We start from the raw sequence: 14,535 nt of genomic DNA on the forward strand, positions 1-14,535 counted from the left end.
TTAATTCGTTTCTTAACTAAGAAGAGCTTTGCTCAAAATGTATAATTTTGAATAAATATTGGCAATATCGTACGATGAACGTTTTACGCCTTTGTACTTATTTGTTTATACATTGCAATTGCAGCTCTCTTTCATATATATATACACACACATGCATACATCCATTACCATTATATATATGTATACAATAAAAAATATATTTCATTATACATATATTTACTATATACACATGTGTATACATTACATATATACATTTATTATATTATATTAAGTATGCAGTATATACATGATAATTCATAAATTTTCTATACATTTTTTGTATACTTGTCTTTTTAAAAAAACAAGAATAAAGACAATATTACAAAAGTATAATACATCCATATCGAAATAAATAGAGAGAAATCATGTTAGGCCTGGCATCTAAAACCCCCAACAAGCATCAGGTGGTTGTTGCAAGTTACCATGTTTTTCAGCTCTTGCGATGTTTACAACAGTTTCTCTAGAATGACTTCAATAATTTTCTAAAAATTATATTTTGTTTTATTTTTTCATCAATCCTAAAATACATATATAGTCATGCTATATCTCACACAAGACAAAACATAACCAGCATCCTAAGTTCCTCTGTATTTTAATACCTATATATCGGGTATCTTTTGCCTATCATTATAGCGTCCTCAGGAGTTACTGCTGAATTTTAAACCAAAACATTGAAAGAGGTCTATTGAGAAAAAATCCAAATATCATCGATAAAAACAAACAAAAATTGTGTGACATAATTATTTATATATTACGGTAATTTGGAAATTAAGTTTAACAATTAGTATGCTGAACAAGTAATTTTCCTCTTTGATATGCAGACCATCATGCATATATAGAACCAACATTTTGAAATCCTGAATCAAATTAGTTTTATAACACTGTTAATCATAATGAAATTATGTTTAAAATATGAAATTATTTTCAACGGCACTTTCATAAAGTTTACACAGAAAATGCCACATTATCAAGTTTTAAGTTTATGAATATGCAGTATGTGAATTGTCCATATTACAATGGTCATCATCAGAGGCGGCACTAAGATTTCTCCGACGGCAGGGCAACGTCCCCGACAGGCATGGCAAGAGTTGTACTTTGGCGTGTAGAGTCATCAGAAGGCCGCAAGTCCAAGCCGGGGAGAGACAAGCTTTGGAAAAGTGGGGGGGGGTGGGGTTCGGTCCAAACTATCAAACTCTATAGATATCATGATGTGATGTCATCATGACCATATTTAGGCATGTCACATGTTTATTTATAGAATATAATCATGTTTATATTAGTCTACCGGGAAGCATAAAGATGGAGCATTGGTAGAAAATGCTTGATTCCCATGGGAAGGAGATGTTTAAAACCCAGTTTTTATGAGAATATTCTTGATTTGCACCACTGTTTGTTGCATATTATGTTGATGCATTTTTTAGTTAGAGTAAAGGATAGTTTACAGTAATTTGCAAGGCACATCATAGCTACCATCTATAATGCTTTACATTTCCTATTACCTGTGTATGCCTTTCTGAAAGGTAATGGTCTTGCCTACTAATAATATTAATTTTACAATTGTAGTTGTATAGTGCATAATGAAAGGAAAAGCTTCTATATGCTTCGCATAAAAAAAAAAATTAAAAAAAAATATATAATCTTGTGTTATCAGGAACACAATTTTTGTCTAAGTCCATAGCTGGGTTCACATTCAGAGTTTATAATAAAAAAAATATTAAAAAATAAAATATAATCTTGTGTTATCAGGAACACAATTTTGTCTAAGTCCATAGCTGGGTTCACATTCAGAGTTTATCATGATCCAGGGGACCACAAGCATGTGAACCTACCAGAATCAAATAATGTGCTCAGCATAATCAGCATTGTGATCTACTGGAGCATCTTGAATCATCATGATTAACAATAATATGATAAATTAATTCATGAGATCGAATTCCAAGCAATCAGCATTCAGTTTATTAAACGGTCTGACGTTTGAGACAACCTCACTGGTTTTGCTTCTTGGTAGTTTTTTATGCAACACTGCATCATTACCATAAACAGATCATGATGTGGTTTCTATGTTTATGAATGGTTTTCTCTAACATGCTAAAGTTATCATGATGTATAGATCATGATAACGTTATCACAAAAGTTTACGTGAACGTGCCTTATCATACAAAAAAATATTTTTGTTCCAGCAAAACACATAGTAGGGAGCTTTCGATTTGTGCGAAGACACGATGCTAGGACGGACTCACTCATGCGTGACCGTCACACCTGGCGTCCTACGTTCTCTGCATACGTAGATTTGGCCAAATTGCATTCCAGAATCTATTTGACAAGGTGACCTTAACGTTTTCGCATGCGCAAATGACTTTTAGTTGACGTCATTACGTTCTAAGCTCCCTAGTGAATTTGTGAACCCTGTGAAGAATGCTTAATTCACTATAACACAGGGGATATTGTGATATTAAAGGGTGCCCACCTACCCGCTTTGGCAAAAAACCCCTTGTTGTTACCGCTTGTTGCCAAACGTCTGTAAAATAAACAGTAAAACTGACCAAAAGTTGTATAGAGTATGAAGGTTTCTGCAAGCACACTGGAAACATCAAAATTTTCAACTTACAATTGCTTGTGGCTATTAGTGTTAAAGCAATGAAAAATTTAGTTTGGTCCTCTGACTTGTTATTATGTCTACCCCTGATATATTACATGATATTCTATTAAATTCACAAATTACTCAGTTTCTATACAAAGATTGTGACAACAGTGCCAGTTGCAAATTTAAATCATGTTTTTAAAAGACTATGATGGTCTCAAATTGCAAGGAAAATCTAAAAATAAAATATGTAATTTTGGAAAGCACTGTGAGATAAGCTTATCAGGCTATAGGCAAACACATAAAATATTACTATTAATCTATAAATATTGCAAATCATATTAGGCCTAGTTCAGACTAGGTGGATAAACCTGGCTCAACTCACCGGGTTTATCCACCTGCCAGTCTGAACTAGGTGGCTATTCTCAAGACGGGCTGTGTTCCTATAGTAACTAGGCATGGCGCGCCACCGTCTTTAACTTTTCGAAGCCGGGCTTTAATCGTTGCGGGGGGTCTTGCATTGATTTCGGGTGACAAAATGACCAATCAGCATTCAATTACGTATGCTGTGAGTGAGCGTACGTTTCGCGAGCAATGTTTTGAAACATGTTTCCTGGTTAGGTTCATTATTATGCAAATTTTTGCCTGACTAAACCCGCTAGTCTGAATGCCCGGCAAAGTAAAGTCTTAACTTAACTCGAACCTGGCTTATCTCCAAGTCTAAACGTAGCCTTAATTTGTAGACAGTTGTGTATATGCAGTTAGACAGCTGGTACCACTTCCAGATACATAGCCCTCAGACGATAACATACTGTCATATGCTTCTTCTGAGTTCTGGACAGGACTGACAGTAATGGGGAGGGGATTAATAGAGAGTGAATTAGGATCATCTGGCATTACCTCAGAGGCATTATCATGGTTTTGGACTTGTGTTAACAGGTTTCCATTGCGCAGACGAAGGTAACAAACATTTGTATCATCCGAGTTTTCCTCTGAGGAGTTCATTTTTTGAAGATCGTCTTCATTCAGATCAGGGTGGGAAATGTTATTATTTTGCTGTTCCTGCTTCCGACCTAATATCAGATATGTCAAGTTTGTGACTTCCATCACTGGTTTTGTTTGCTGATCATCTGCTACGCAAGAATCCTCGTTCACTTCAAAGCCTTTCTGAGGCAACATAACTGTTCGCTCTGACTGATCCCCTTTCTCGTTTGCCATATTCCTGCTTTTCAACTCATTAAATGTCTCAACCTCAGAATGGTGTTTTTCAGCACAGCCTAGTGTCCCCCACTGCAATGAGTTAAAATATATAAAACATTTTATAAATTATGAATATTCCAATCAAATTAATCACTACCACCAAAAATATTGATTTCAATGCAATATTTTCCATAACTATGTTTTTACATGAATATCAAAATGATGCACATATCAGAGGCAGATCCAGGATTTGAAGGAGGGGGATTCAAAATGTTTCCAAAAAACTGCAAAAATTGAAGGCTAGTTTAGGTTAAGCCTACTTATGCCTAGGCAGGACCCAGTAGTATTTTTTATTTTAACGTTTCTTCCCAGAGGGTGATTCGATCAAACCCCCTAAAACCCCTGGATCTGCCACTGCATACAAAGATGATGTGTACTCCATATTTTAAAATTGAGGGCGCTCTAGGGCAGTGTAATGTAGATTTGGGTACAACAACCGCAGAAATTAATCTGGCTACCAAGAAATGTTTTAAGAATCAATAGGGCTGACAGCATATAGCGGTACTGTACATTAAATCTAAAACACTTGGAATATTCATCCTACCATATAATTTATCATTTCTTAATTTCTCTCTAAGTAGAAAAACTGTGGTGGTTGGTGGTGTTTAATTAGAGAGATTGTAATTAGAGGCCAAAGACCAATGTTTTGGTGGCCCAAAATGAAAAAAGACAAAATATATAGTGATTTTGATGGTTTTTTTTTATAATAATTGTTGTTAGAATACATAAATGTAAAATACATTTCATCGTAAGATGAAAAAAAAATCAATTCAATTTAACTAAATTTAATAAATTTAATAAGTGTATGCAAGATGGAGAATGCCTATCATATGAGTTTACAATTTTAAGTTTAAAATTGTTTAAATATATGGGTGGGTTATTATTTTCCAATGGATAATGTACATTAGTTTCCCAGTAGTATATTGGTAACCCATATGCTTATTCTATCTGTAATCACTCTTAAAGAAAACTAGAAAAAAAAAACAAAAACAAAAAACAAACATAGGCCTAGTGACCCCGAGTTTCAATAAGAATTATGTTTAAAAATCATGACATATAGATTTTAGATATTGCTTTGTACTATTATTGGTAATTTTACACTGAATTTGAATTTTAAAAAATTATTAAATTAACAACACAAACCTCGCTCGAGTAAAAGTATTTTGGTTCTGGTAAAGGTTTCATAAAGTCAGCCTTCTTTATGCATCGCACCAACAATAGTGTGATAAGGAACAGCATCAGGATGGAAGTACATACAATCGAGACAATATAACCAAGAGCTGATGAAAGTAAAAATAAAATCTTCTAACTTTGTACATCCACAGACAGTATTCATTATTATACAGTAATTGGAAATTAGAATAAAAAAATAACATATTTTCATCATCAATTAACAGATGTATAAATAATAATTCTTTCCTTGTCTGTGTGTAGGCCGATATACCAATCAAGAATAGCTCATTTACCGCATGTCACTTGAACTTAAATTGCAGGTTACATGCATAGAGAGATGATTTAAAGTACATAATATAGTAGTACAGATATCTCTTTATTAAAGTTATTTTTTATTATAAAGAGGAAACAGTAAAAATATGTTTGTGCAGTTATTTATACTTTCCTTGGTCTGTGTGTAGACTGATACCAATCAGGATTAGCTCATTAAACACATGTCAGTTCACCTTCAATCGCACAGTACATGCATAGAGAGATGGGTAGAGATTTCTAAGCATATACAGTATGATGGTCCAGATATGGTATCTCTTTATTGAAGTTGTTCTTTAAATTTAATGTTTTGGCGCAATTATATAAAATGAAAATGGTGAGAATTTACTCATTAACCACATGTCAATTGAACATTAACAGCAGGTTATACCATGGAGGAAATATACATATATTATATTCCTCCATGGTTATACGCATAGAGAGATGATTGAAGATTTCTAAGCATATGGTTGTCCAGAGAGGTATCTCTTTATTAACACTCTGCCCGCCAAACATGGAGATCTCCGTGTTTGGTAACGTAACGCTTGACCGCCAAACACGGAGATCACGCGTGTTTCAGGTTTTTTTTATGGAATCCGATAGATGGGGTAATTACCGACATGTACTAACAATCTGAACACTGCATTCAGTCTGGACCGTAAGTATTCACTATTTGTTTGTTTACATTTAGCGTAGAGCAGTATTGATTTACTTTCTAGAAATCGCGATTATCTCAGCTTCGTTGTGTAAACTTCCAAAAGTGAGTAATTTTCATTTTACTGTTACGGGCCACAGATTGTTATTACACTAAAGTATTTGGTACCATTGTAAAGCTAAAATGTTTATAGTTCTTGTAGTATTCACTAATTGTCAATCTAATCACATAGGTGCACTCAACGAGCTTCGGAAAAGTGTTAAAATTGGTTAAAGTCTGGCGGTGGCTGATACTACTATTTTTTGTGCAATATTATGAAGAGGAAATGCGAAGTGGCCCCTCAATAGAGTTGGTCCGAAAGTTTACAGAATGAACATGAGCGGTTAAGTCAGGGGCACCGTAACCTTCAGCTCTAATATTGGCACTGGTTTGAACGGCTCACTCGCCAATGGTTCCGGTGGTGGAACAAGTATTCTCGGATAAGGACTTTAAACCGTAGGCCCAGTGTACGCATTTGGTTTGTGTCCACTTTAAAGAACCTATTACATCCTTCGAGAATAGTAGGAGGCTACCCTGGTGAACTGGTCCATTAAGTCCCCTGTTGTTAAATGGATATATGCCACGTAGGACACTGATTAATTTCACCTATTGGCATATCCTTAGCACTCGTGCCTAAAGAAATGAAATGAAATGATAACCTACCCAAACCGCCCGGATGTTGGCGACCAACTGATAATGAGAGTATGGTTGTAGAGCCAGCAGAATTGTATGCATTGATGTTTACTGTGTAATTATACTTCATTGGTAGTCCTATGAACATGATTAAATGTTAAAATATAAATTTAAAATGCAAGCTTTATATATTTTTCTTGTTCAAATTCAAGAGAAAATTTGAATTTGGTCCCTGAAGACATGTGGAAACAAATGCAGCACCTACAAAGATCAGAACATGTTACAGAAGATGCATTCTTATCTGTACATGTATCATAGTTCCATTCTTATCTGTACATGTATCCCACCTCAGGCAAAGTCCACCCCTACCTTAAAGCATGTTTACACTATGACGGTCATGATTAACGATAAAAAGCTACAAAGCAATTGTTCATATAGAAAATAAAAGAAGTAAGAGAAGTTTTCACATTTAGATAACGATTTATCATGTATACGATAAAAATATACTTTCACAAATCAAACCAAATGATATCATAATCATGGGGAAACGATAAAATCGTAGAGGTAAAAATGATTTTACCATTTTCTCATGATACAATGCCATTTGATTCAATTTGTGAAATTATTTTTTTAAATCATTATCGAATCATGCTAGTGTGAAAACTTCTCTTATTTTATTTTCTATATGAACCAATTTGACAGCACAAATATATATATATATATATATATATACTTGAAAAAAAGGAGATGAAAAAAAGTGTATAGAAGTGGAGGTAGTCAAGCAGTTCACATATATACATATATACTTGAAAAGAAGGAGATGAAAAAAAGTGTATGGAAGTGGAGGTAGTCAAGCAGTTCATATCATTATTTTACCTTCAAATTCAGCATTTAATACTTCGTTGCTGATATTTGCTTCTCTCACGTTCTTATTCTTTCCATCTTTTCTAAATACAGATACATGGTACCCACGAAGTCTACCATTATGCTGATCTATAGGAAGTGCCTGGAAGAAAACAAATTTTTTCAACACATGTAAGAAAATGCACTAAAAAAAAACGTCTATTTACAAAGAATGCACAGCAAATGGCAGCTCCAGCAATTGTCAGAGAAAGCAATTTCTCCTGTTGGACAGGCCTGGAGCCACATCAGACAGGCCTGGGGAACCCGTCGTGTGATGCCATGAAGAGGTCATCCTACTAAATACATCAATTTGCTAATCCAAATAACGATATTTTTTCTGCCAATCCCTAATACTGTGGTCTAGAAGCATAAGTTTGGCCTATTACTAAACCATAAAAACTCTGTCCATGAACCTTACCACAGATTTTTTAACACCGAGACCCTGCTGCAGGCGCCTTGTCGCACCCCCTTCCAGCAAATTTTTAAGGTCACCACTGTGTACAGTGGCACACAAAAGCAACACAAAAAATAGAACTTCATTCTTACACCACTGTTAGGGATCGTGAACTCCCTATTGGTTGTTTTTTAAACTAAATCTATATTTCTATAATTCTTGTCAATTTGTTGGTGTCTAACTTACGTCCCAACTGCATATCATGTGATTACTCTGTTCTTGACTCCATCTGCAGTTACCAGACACATTGCCCTTCGGTCCTGTAAAAAAGAAAAATAAATGAATCTTAAAGAATATTCAGAGATGACAACATATTTTAATCATAAATCAAGAACTATTCAGCTATTTTTTAAAATTTCGAAATGACCAAAGACACATTCAAAAGGTAATCCTCCAATACTACAGAGCTCAATTTCAAATTTAATTATTATTTAGTTTTTTAGCTTAATTATTTTGCTCTGTCCGGATGCTTGCTTGAGTTTTGTAACCCTCATAACAAAGCATTGATTAGGTCCTATAAAAAATATAGCTTATCACCCTATCTAGGCTGGAAAAGTGATGATGGAAGGAGGCTATTTTTTTTATTTTGCTAAAGCCAAATATCACCCTTGAGATGTTTGCTGGTGCATTGATATTCAAAGTAAACCATGATTGAGATAATGCAAACAATATTTACTAACTATTTAATAATAATAATAAATTAGAACAATTTGTTGTACAGCAGGAGCCTAGTATATTACTGTAAGCCTTATGTATTATAGAGGCCATTACATAGTCACACCAACTGCAAATAAGGTGTAGGTGTATATATGATTTGTTGGTTTTTCTATTTTTTTTTTAAACCTTATTTGACATTTTTAACCTCAATTTGTTCATATTTTGCTCTAAAATTTTAAGCAATTTCCACCTCATGGTTCTTATAAAATGTATTCTTATAAAAAAAATGGTGAGTCCTTTGGTGTTTGATGCAATGCTCATGTAATGGTGAGTAAATCGAAAGACATATGTCATCATCATGACTTATCTACTTATACACTTTAAAGTTATACTTATTGTTAGATGATAAAGGCCTGTTTATACTTGCAACAATGGATAACGATAAAAAGCTAAAAAGCAATTGTTCATTGCTTTTTAGCGTTATCCATTGTTGAAAGTATAATCAGCCCTTAACAGTGGGGGAAGGGGGAAGAGCAGGGGATCAGAGGAGACAATCTCTCTCCTTTTGACAAGCAAAGAGCCATTGATCGGATGTTACCTGATGTTAATTTTATGATCAAAAATGGAATGGAGTTTCTAAAATTATGGCCTAAACACACAATTTTTTTTACCATCCTAAACAATTTTTTAAAATTCTCCCTTGACATTTACACCAAGATCCTGACCAATGCAAGCCTCTTGGTCTGGACCACTTTAATAGGACTTGTTGAAGCCCCTGGAGCCACCACTTGGTAATAATTCCTTTGGTGATATATTTTTCAATTGTGGGTTGGAGACCAATTCCTACCACGCTGTTGTGTCCTTAGTTAAGACACTTTACCTACATCTGCTTCTCTTCCTGCAGTGTAAATGGGCCCTACCTAGCAGATAAATGTTTGGAAAGAAATTGGTATTGCTGAATTACACGCATAACCAGAAATACTCCCGAGGGAATGAAGTTCAAAATTCAAAGTACATTTATTCATGATGGTCAATATTGTGTATGACTGAATCTTAAAGACAGAGGGAAAAATTTAGTGTTTCATATAAATCTTAAACAATCCAAAAACAAAATAATTAAATAAAAATAAATTTGTGATAAAACTTACTTGTCTCATGCTTTAAAACTAACAACGGTTTAGACCAGACGACTTGATCAGATTCTTTATGAGTAACGGCTACTTTAATCTCATATTCACTGTATCCAGCACCCACTTCTATTTCATACAATTTCATAAATAAAATGCCCTAAGTAATCAAAACAAACATTTTATCAATCAGTTAAAATAATAATGCATATACATTTAATTGCGATGGTGGTGATGCCGGGGGAGTCTAAGGGGGCACAGGCCTTGTCGGCAAAATCCTGAAGCCCCAGCTCACAAATGCAAGGTCTTAAATATATGGTTTGGCAAATCTCAACTCAATCACTACCAATTTGTCTCCACCAATCCCAAATTGAATTTGTAGAAACCTTAGAATTATCATCTCTCACAACTTAAAATGGCATTCCCAAATCATCCCTCTTTACAAGTCCTGTATCTGTAAATTGTCCATCCTCAAACACCTTAATCTTGCCCTTTTATTCAAATCTCATACTCTCTGCCATGGAATACACATGTTAAATTTATGGTATACTCCCAATGTGTGAAGTTAACTTACTGAACTAGATCGAATATCTTTTTTATAAAATAATTTCAGACTCATCTACACATTCTACGTATCATACCATATTTAATTAGATTAATATCGCGACTTTTGAAACCTGAAACACATTCTACACCCTCGGAAAGATTTCCCCAGTATAAACGGGCCACAAAACAAAAACACAGTTAGGAATGCGTTCTAAAAATGCGCGTTTTTACACGCATTCGTTATAGGGTTCACGTTCGCGTGTTTTGTGGTACACTTTTCAGCTGCAACGCAATACCGTGTTAGTCATGACCCATCAGTGACCAAAATTGACCTCTTCGGGGCGAAGAAAAAATTAAAATAATAGGATGACATGCTTGAAGATCATACCATACTTTTTTTATACTTTCGTGGTGTGTTGTTTACTTCTTTCGCAGCATGCGCTGTAGTTAGCAAGAAGTAAGGTCAGCTTCAACTTCCGTTGGTGACTGTCATTTAAGCTCCACCCACCTGCCAATGCTCGCATTACCGTTTTTTTTTTATTAGTTGCACTTTTCACTAGAAACGCGTTCAGAAGGAAATTTAACCATTTATGAAAAACATGTGTTTTTGGCATTATTCAGCAGAAACACGCCCTAAGTCTCCTTTTCAGACTCCTTCTAACCCATCTTCTCATTGAATTTTATCTTGTAATTTTTATTGCTATGTACTGTGTCACATTTGTTAGCAGATAATGGCCCTTGATGGCGTATTGAAGCAATAAATTGAGTTGAAAATTTAATTGAATTGAACACGTTGGCTGCCAGCGACGAGTATCCTCGCACAGAGGGTGTAGCTGAGGGGGCCACAGATGAGTATACTCGTCAAAATCAGTGTAACATTCTAACATTTATAACTCCTTTGTTATATATTGTAGAACCACAGACTCAACGGCTGGTAGGTTGGGGACGATACACCTAGACGATAACATACAGATGACGTATGTATGTTATTTGTGTTATGTTGCCGGTAGTACACTCAAGCGGCACAAGTGGGGGCACCCTTTGAACATATAACAACCCAAGCAAAAACGGACGAGATAACTCACACTTGACGTGTTAATAAGAATAAGTCACAATAGAATGAAGACCTAAAACAGAACAGGAGTCTCAAGTTGGAAGAGACCATTTCAAAAAGGAATTAATGAACCATTAATAACATTTTATTTTCTGTTCGCAGTGATGCACATCGCCACAAGGAATGAACTGACTGATACAGTACTAAAACATGCAAATCAGCCGGATTAATGGCAGCTTGCTCACAAAAGTTATCTGCCAATTTCTGGACATGCAGGAGAAAACCTGCGACCCCTATGTTGATGTTAGCATCACTTAGCATCATTATCTCCATATTTGTATGATATAAAATAAGTTTTGCATCGTATTTACCTTTTCAGTCCAATTTTCAGGTTTTGGAAAAGTATCTCTGTACCAAAGTAGGCGTATAAAGTGACTTAGTTTTGGATTCGATATGGTCCAGTTAACATATAACATAGTTTCATTATTGAAAAATGTTCCAAAGACAACAGGAGGAGGAATTGTAACTGAAAAAAAAAAATTGATATGAAACAGAATATCACTCACTATGCCCAATGGTTGAAGGCTGATGTGATTCTACAGAGATCGCAATGCAACGACGCACGCGCAACAGACCGTTTTTAATGGCAATCATTTCAGAGTGCATCGCATTGATTGGAGCGGTGTTGGATTCGTTGTGAGAGCCTGGCTTTACCGTGCCAGAATGATGCAAAGGTCACGTTTCATGCCAGTGCAGGGGATATAGGTTGGTTTCTTTTTCAGAGGGAGGACATGTGTGAAAAATGAGAATGTCAAACTAAATCCCAATTCCAATGAAATCTTAATGGTCATTTTCAGTATTTTAACCCAATCTGCTGCTATGGAAGAATTTGAGAGATAAGTGGGTACGATCTTTCCCTAGTGCCAGAACCAGAGGAAAAGGACACAATGCTAGAGTCAGGAAAAAGAGGAACATAATTTGCTTAGTGTTAAAACAAAAGAGCGGAAAAGGTAAAATTATTCCCATGCACAAATCAGAAAGTATTACATCTTCATTTCATTTCATTTGTCTCAAAAACATTACAATTTACAAGAACACAAACAGCACAAGGAACAAGAACAACAAGAACAAAAAAAAATAAAACAGGAACACCCTAAATGTGAACTAATTAAATCACTGAAAAGTGGGCCTTTTGACAAAAAAACAAATACTTAATAAAATAAATCTAAAGTTAAAAATCAGTAGTAAAACAAGCATAATTTAAAAGGCATTTAAAATATTAAAATATTATGAAAATTTTTTAGTACACTTTATCTAAATTATGCATCTTAAAATTGATGCCTAGTATAAAAAGAGTATCAAAATAATGTAAAAAATACTAAAATAATATATACTCAAATAAACGCCCCTGAATATCACTGTAAATGTGGAATTACAACAAAAAAATTCCATTCAAATAAGTAATTTTATGATCATGAAGACATATTGATCCCAACCAAGTCAGAAAAAATGAAATTCTACTGGAGTAGAATCTTTTGAATGTGTTGAGATTGATTATATTGTATAGCGTGGCAATTTATTTCACAGAAAAACCACACTGACATAATAATTTTCATGTTTTCATAGGCTATGTTCTCACACGGCTGCTAACGGTTAGCAGGATCCGGATCCTGCTAACCGTTAGCTGCCGTGAGTCCATACGAGAAAATCCCAATCCGGATACCAAAAATATGATGATCGAATCACTGGCCAATAAGAAAATGGAAATTCTAAACGCGTATGTGTGATTGTTTGATGATAGAAACGCGCTCAACTTGCTAACCGATAGCGCTTAATTCCCCTTTTACTTGAAATTTAGACCACAACACAAAATTGTACAATATTGTATTACATTATGATATAGTTCATCTCAGGTTAGCAATAATGTAATTCTAGAAATAAAATATTAAAAACAGAAAGGTGTTGCTTTCATAGTTTTGTTCAGCCGTTAAGGGGAATGGTGATGTTTATTCACGGAGCGCATTTATTCCAAATGGTGTTCTGAAGGGAGTTTAGTGTCAGAGATTCCCCGAAGTGGGGTCTAATGTCCCTTACAGGGACGGGGCAAATTTTCCTGGCCATATGTCCAAAATAACATGCTGCAATTCCTCACTGAAGCCAGGCACTCGCACACCGTGTGACACAGCTGACAAATCCAACTCCGCCCCATGTTAAAAACAATCGCGTTGGCCGACGACCATCAGATGCAGTGACCCGGCTTAACAGGAATTTAATCCGCAACCCTGAGATTGGAAGGCAAGCTTTAAGTCACCAAGCTATTCTACTCCAACATATCACTGCCATACAGAATGGCTTATTTTCCCTGCAGGGCTTACAGTGTGTTGCAAATAATGGAATACACGTTACCACTGTTTTTGTTGAAATAAAACTATAACACACAAAATTGCACTTACTGTTAAATGTAGTGTTCACCATCTCAGAATCACCAAGCACATTACTTGCTTTCACACTGAAGATTTGCTTCACTTTTTCGTCCTTAATATAAATACATGAATTTTCTACATCTTCCCAACTATCAAGAAATGAAAATAGAAAAATATCATTTATTTAACTTTGCAAGCCTTCACATGACAGGGACCAGTGGCAGCACCAGGATTTGCCAGATGGTGGGTAACAACATCAGCATTCATGTAATACCCACTGCTACTTGGCCATTGAATTCAACACATAGGCCTAGGCCATATACTGCTATACAGTTGACAGGTATCCTCCGTGCCTGAAATAGAAATCATCTGTCCGGGCATGTTGGAAAATAAGGGCCGTTTTCCGCATATATTTTGCCGAATCATAGACCTTCATGAGTTTAATGACTACAGTATATCCATAACCAATAGCAAAAAGTTATGAATTCTGCAAATCTGCCACCGATTTTCCGGGAAAATTTTAGCTAGGCCTGTGCCTACTCCACTTTAAAATATTATAATTATTAATGAATTTTTAAAAGAGTAGCCAGGCCTTTTAAATTAGTGCTACACCGGAATTTACTATAGTAGAGCAGCAGTCAGTTCAGTAGTGGCGTCGGTGTAAATTTACCTAACATAGGGG

The 14,535-nt window shown here is 35.2% G+C and overlaps 1 protein-coding gene across 1 annotated transcript in view; it reads right to left on the reverse strand.

The window, feature by feature from the left end:
• Positions 1 to 1,970: 1,970 nt before the first annotated feature.
• LOC117121830 overlaps positions 1,971 to 14,535 on the reverse strand; it is a 31,237-nt gene continuing 18,672 nt past the window's right edge. Inside the window, exons 5-11 of the mRNA XM_033267198.1 lie at positions 11,802 to 11,956; positions 9,852 to 9,990; positions 8,233 to 8,306; positions 7,566 to 7,695; positions 6,720 to 6,827; positions 5,024 to 5,160; positions 1,971 to 3,910 (exon numbers count right to left, since the gene is read on the reverse strand). Of these exons, the coding sequence (XP_033123089.1) occupies positions 3,353 to 3,910; positions 5,024 to 5,160; positions 6,720 to 6,827; positions 7,566 to 7,695; positions 8,233 to 8,306; positions 9,852 to 9,990; positions 11,802 to 11,956 (1,301 nt within the window). The 3' untranslated portion in view covers positions 1,971 to 3,352. The remainder of the gene's footprint in view (positions 3,911 to 5,023; positions 5,161 to 6,719; positions 6,828 to 7,565; positions 7,696 to 8,232; positions 8,307 to 9,851; positions 9,991 to 11,801; positions 11,957 to 14,535) is intronic.

The sequence above is a fragment of the Anneissia japonica genome, unplaced genomic scaffold, assembly GCF_011630105.1.
Source record: "Anneissia japonica isolate Jap-2015-1 unplaced genomic scaffold, ASM1163010v1 scaffold2392_len1475705_cov187, whole genome shotgun sequence".
NCBI classification, from domain to species: domain Eukaryota; kingdom Metazoa; phylum Echinodermata; class Crinoidea; order Comatulida; family Comatulidae; genus Anneissia; species Anneissia japonica.